This window comes from Electrona antarctica, assembly GCF_951216825.1.
Source record: "Electrona antarctica genome assembly, chromosome: 24".
NCBI classification, from domain to species: Eukaryota; Metazoa; Chordata; class Actinopteri; order Myctophiformes; family Myctophidae; genus Electrona; species Electrona antarctica.
Genome location: NC_136803.1, coordinates 9,128,901 through 9,134,900, shown reverse-complemented (window position 1 = coordinate 9,134,900; position 6,000 = coordinate 9,128,901). Strand labels below are relative to the sequence as shown.

The following is a 6,000-nucleotide window of genomic DNA, read 5'->3' as shown; positions in this document are numbered from 1 at the left end:
TTTATTTCTCATCTTTTTAATAGCATTACCTATTCTATCACATTCAAAACACGGCATTGGTTTTAATAAAACTATATTAATACTGTGTATTAACATGAAGGGTCCAATGCCCGTAAAAAGCATGAAGTGGAACGACAGTGTGCAAGCGGAAACACTAAACACTAAATATTCTGAAGGCTTGGCATTTTTTTAAAGACACATACAGTACAAAACAGTGATGACGGGGCAGGTCTGAGCAGTTCATGCGGTTCACGGTGGGGATAAAGCGGTGTCCTGTCGCGGACGAGTCGACCTCTAGCGACGACTATACAGTACCTACGGGAAAGGGCTCGATTGGAAATCAATGCCATCTTCACCTCCTTTCGGCCCCTATAAGGACCATTCAGTTGACGTTCAGTTTAAAGAATGCAGGCATCTGGCACGTTTGTGGTGGTTAAATCGTAAATAGCACAGAGAACTGTCCTCAGACGACCTATACAGTCACATACAAACAGAGATAATGTATAGCTTACTCAAATGTTTCAAATACTTTTTTTTGTTGTTTATTTATATCTTTCCCTCCCTCCCTTCTCTCTTCCTCGGGAGCCCCCGAGGTGGGTCGTACTATATTTGGGGCATGGCAGGGAGTTCCAGTTCCGACCCTCCAAGGTATTGGCTGCAGTTGGGGTCCCCCCTCACGGTGGGAGCCGATGGTAGAGGCCGGCCAGTGTGAGGGTTAACGCACCAGCACTCGCCCCGCTGGCCATGGAGAGACATCTTGCACTAGTGGAAACACAAGGTGAGTTCACTGTAAATTTGGAAGTCTTCAGAACTCTGCTCATATTTCCAGTCACTCCCCCCCATCTGTCCATCAGACATGCACGCTTCTTAAAATGTTGTTTACAATTATTTATTTTATTCAGAAAAAATTAAATACTGCACTGTGTACAGTACATGATACATGCTTACAATGGTATTTCAAGGCTCTACTTACGTTATTTTGGCCAATTCTGGTATACATAAATTATAATACCGGTATGCATTCTGTATAAAATGTGCGACAAAGAGTTTGATTTAACTTGTCTTATCCAGCACTGTCATAAAGTCTCCCACAAAATATACTCATTATACTCAACATATACAAAACATGGCACCACATTTTCCCCAACAAATTCTCCCACAATCTCATCATTCACCACCGAATTCCCAGATAGTCACCTGTTTGAGGTTATACTGCCCTCTCTTGTCACAGTTGGGGATGTGCAGGGCATAGAGGTCCTCAAGGGGGCCTCTGTTATCCCTGAAGGGCATCTTAGATATCCGTTCCAGGACCTGGTCCAGCTCCTGCTGGCACTGAGTCTGAAAAACACCACAACAATGACAACAGCAGTCAGTCAAGTAATGATATAATGTGTATCATATTCTTCTTCATTCACTTCCCAATTAGCTTCCGCTGACACAGTCGATGATCTGATCTTCCAAGGCAGGCTGCGCAACACATTTATACAAACGCACACAGACATGCAATTTTACAGACAAACAGACTGATACTTGTCAAGTCTACACAAAGTTAGTGAGTTAGTTACAAAAGTCAAAGTACTAAGTACTAAAAGTCAGATAGTTCAGCATAATACAGAGGTTAATTACAAAACAATGTAATTAGTTAAAAAGCCCAAACAAAACATCATGGCTGGTGTCATCATTCCTTTTTAATTAGTTTCTGTTGCACTGATTTTCTGGCAGTGTCTTTTGCTTATAATTAGGGGTCATTGGGATGACCCACACCGCACTGACCTGGTTGGTTGATTCTGGACCTATAGCTGTCTTTCCATCTGGTTTTCCATCTGTCCATTAATAATATTAACTCATGTGTTGAGTTCTTTTTATTTACTTTTTATTATTTGAATTGTCAAGTTACACCGATTTATATTTTCAACTTTTTATTTTCAACAAACAGTTTTTAACCTTATTTTAGATATGTTTTGCATTGTACTGTTTTAAATTTTCAGCATTATGGTGCACCCCCCCAGCCTAAGTATTTCCACAGTGTGTGATAAATCTCTTGGATCTTGAATCTATTGTATGACCTCACCATCACAACAAATGATATAAAGACATATGTGTGCTGCAGGTGCCAGGTAAGTTGCAAGGCAGTGTCGTGCACGTTCCGTAAATAGCTGATCTACAAGCTCGCAACACAACGTGATGCGACATGTTGTCAGCTTGTAGATCAGCTATATTCGGTTTGCAACACAATGTGCAAACAAGTAGCTAAATCAAATGTTACGCGTATATGCTTTAGTTTTATGCATGCACTTGGGTTGCTGTGCTTTCCCCCTCTATCTTTTATGTCTCTCCTCAACTCAGGTCCAGCCCATCGCTCATTCCACCACCCATAAAATTCCTCCTCAGTCTTCACCACTCATCAGTCCTCCAATCACCTCCAGCCACCTCCAATAAAAAGCACTTCACGCAGCTGCGAATTTCCCCTTAGTTCTCTGAGAGACAGCTAGTTTTTTGTGTGACCCCATTTCTGTCTTTGTAAGGCACTAGACCTGTGCCCGTGGGCCACTGGCCAAGTTGGGAACCTAGTATGCAATACCCGTTGTCATAGCACCCATTTTAGCCGTCTGTCTGTGTCCCATATGGAGATCTCTGTATCTGTCTGCCTGCCTGTGTCTGAAGAGTGCACTGCAAGCTTGACAGTGAAAAGTGGACTGGTTAAGTAATCAAATGGCAGGTGTGCGGTTGCCATGGCAATCAATTGGCTGAGGCAGAGGCTGGGTAGACGTACGTACACACACACACACACACACACACACACACACACACACACACACACACACACACACACACACACACACACACACACACACACACACACACACACACACGTGGTGCATTTATAGTAGGATTTCACTGTAGTTGTATTTGACTGTCTTTGTTCGTTATTTTGTTTAGAGAAGTGTTTCTTTCCTGTGGGTTTGTGTTTTTCTTCATTTCTTAGATTTTGGCCCCCACCAGTCCTTTCCCTTTGTTTGTCATACACATTTTATGTACCTCTGTTCACCCTCATAATGTCAAATAAACACTAATTCATGGATGACCATCAGTTTCCTTTTCCATTCATTTTTCAGTGGTTATAATCTCATAGAGCAGGGGTAGGCAACCTTAGGCACCAGTGTAGACCAGGGGTAGGCAACCTTAGGCACCAGTGTAGACCAGGGGTAGGCAACCTTAGGCACCAGTGTAGACCAGGGGTAGGCAACCTTAGGCACCAGTGTAGACCAGGGGTAGGCAACCTTAGGCACCAGTGTAGACCAGGGGTAGGCAACCTTAGGCACCAGTGTAGACCAGGGGTAGGCAACCTTAGGCACCAGTGTAGACCAGGGGTAGGCAACCTTAGGCACCAGTGTAGACCAGGGGTAGGCAACCTTAGGCACCAGTGTAGACCAGGGGTAGGCAACCTTAGGCACCAGTGTAGACCAGGGGTAGGCAACCTTAGGCACCAGTGGTTATAATCTCATAGACCAGGGGTAGGCAACCTTAGGCACCAGTGGTTATAATCTCATAGACCAGGGGTAGGCAACCTTAAGCACCAGTGGTTATAATCTCATAGAGCAGGGGTAGGCAACCTTAGGCACCAGGGGGAGGCAACCTTAGGCACCAACATTGGCACAAAGGAGGGTCAATGGCACACTGGCATAAGTGCGTGAGAGAGTATTTTTGGTTTAAAATAAGCTGTTAAAATGTAGTCAAATAAGTCCCTCATATTTGTATGTAAATGACATCCAGCACATTCTACATTCATTAAAAACTCTGAACTCTTACAGGGGATGGAGTCTGGGAGATAGATGGCCTGGGTTATTGCTTAGCCGCAATTTGCAACTCTAGAGTTGCAAATTGTTGCTCTGAGTTTAATGATCATTATGACAATGTGAGGAAATATTTAAGAAGGAAAAACGTTATATTCGTGGACAATCAAAATATATTGGAATGTTTGATGTGGTGTCTTTGATATGGCACACTGACTATCTAGAAAATAAAAACATGGCACTTCATTTAAGTGCCCAAGACCACCAAACGGAAACAGGCATTTAAGTGTGCAGCCTGTAGTCAAAGATGACCAGGCAGTTGGCGGCAGACCGCCAGCGTCCATTGATCTTCACATTCCCACTGACTGGACCCACTTAACACGCACTGTTCACATGGGGTGTGACCAACACTGTGGTCAGTGGATGCTGCTGACCCCAGTCACGTCCACTGATAATTCAAGGGACACGGAACTGCAATGGCACACAGCCATTGACTGTATAAACAACCCACCCTGCCTTGCATAATTAAGTCCTTGGTCACCCACACAGCTGTTTTAGCTTATTTTGGCTGATTACACCTCTTCTAAGGACTGTTTGGCTGTGTACAGAGTACAGTGTGTACAGAGTACAGACCATGCTCCACTGACGTCTCGACTCCAACTCCTCCATGTCAGTTTTGTTGCACCTGTTAGGGGTCAGGCCAATTTAAGATTACGATTCTTTTGGATAGACGCACTTTGACAAGCTCAGCCAATTTACCCCGAATTTGCGCCCAAATTCAACCTGAGAAGAGATCTAATCAGCAAAATAACTGAAAACACATGTGTGCATAACCAGGGGGCTTTAAAGAATGAAGCAATTCTGGTGCATTTGGTCACCATCTGGACTGCACTGTGACATTGTATCTTCTATGAAACCACTGCAGGAACTGTGCTAATCCTTCATTTTTATTCGCCCGTGGTCCTCTTTGTTGCATCTGCATTCAAAAGGTCTTAAGTGTGTTTCCTGTGGATTATTGGCCACATCTGTTCTTTTCCAGAAGTCACCCTGTATTGGCCCAAGTAATAGGAATTTGTCTACTTTTGCATATCCCGCTTTAGAGTTATTTACCATGTGCATGAACAGCAGCATTTGTGTGCAGTGGTGGAAAGTAATTAAGTACATTTACTTACTGTACCTTTACTCCACTACATTTATTTGAAAACTAGTTACTAGTTACTTTGTATTATTATCACAACACATACATTAACCACTTACTGTAGCTTGGAAATAATTCCAGTGAAGTAAAAGTACATTGTTTGCCTCTGAAATGTAAAGTAAAAATACTGAAAATTTGACATACTCAAGTAAAGTACAAATACCTCAAAATTGTATTTAAAGGGGAAAACCACCCATTTTCAACATTTTACTATGTCATTAATATACCTTAGAGCTGTTGTGTGGACATAATACAAAAGTCCCCCCATTCTGTGTTTCCTAGAACTGTAAGTATGAAATAAATCATTAACATGGTGAAACGCATCTTGATGACATCATCAAGATGTGTTTCACCATGTTAATGATTTTTTTCCAGACCTCTAGTTCTAGGAAACACAGAATGGGGGGACTTTTTTATTATTTCCACACAACAGCTCTAAGGTATATTAATGACATAGTAAAATGTTGAAAATGAGTGGAATGCCCCTTTAAGTACAATACTTAAGTAAATGTACTAGTTACTTTCCCCTACTGAAAATGTCCAAACAACTATCCTAAAAATTTACAAAATGTAAAACACCAGAATCATTTGAAATTTGATACAAATTGAGATTGTGGCATTCTTGGGTGAATTGAATAAAAACAACGTACGTGGTTCCATTGAAATGAAATTGCCTTCAATGGATTGCATTAACTATAAGAGTTGGTGCGTCTGCCTTTAAGAGTTCCATAGCAGCAAGCATATGGCAGGCTGATCAAAATGTGCTATACACGCCACAAGAGGGCCTCTCAGACTTCGAAGTGTGTGTGTGTGCGTGTGCGTGTGCGTGTGCGTGTGTGTGTGTGTGTGTGTGTGTGTGTGTGTGTGAGAGAGAGATAGAGAGCATGTGCCTGTGAGTGCGTCCACATCTGTGTTTTATGTGGAAATTCATGCACATCTATGAAAATATGCTGATTGTCCAAAGAGCACACGTTTTCACTAAGTGCTGATGCACTCCTGGCTTGAGGA

At 42.5% G+C, this 6,000-nt stretch overlaps 1 protein-coding gene across 1 annotated transcript in view; it reads right to left on the bottom strand.

Annotated features, from left to right (window-relative positions):
* igfbp2a (insulin-like growth factor binding protein 2a) overlaps positions 1-6,000 on the bottom strand; it is a 39,759-nt gene continuing 33,759 nt past the window's right edge. Inside the window, exons 3-4 of the mRNA XM_079495134.1 lie at positions 1,198-1,338; positions 1-762 (exon numbers count right to left, since the gene is read on the bottom strand). Coding sequence (XP_079351260.1) covers positions 604-762; positions 1,198-1,338 — 300 coding nt within the window. The 3' untranslated portion in view covers positions 1-603. The remainder of the gene's footprint in view (positions 763-1,197; positions 1,339-6,000) is intronic.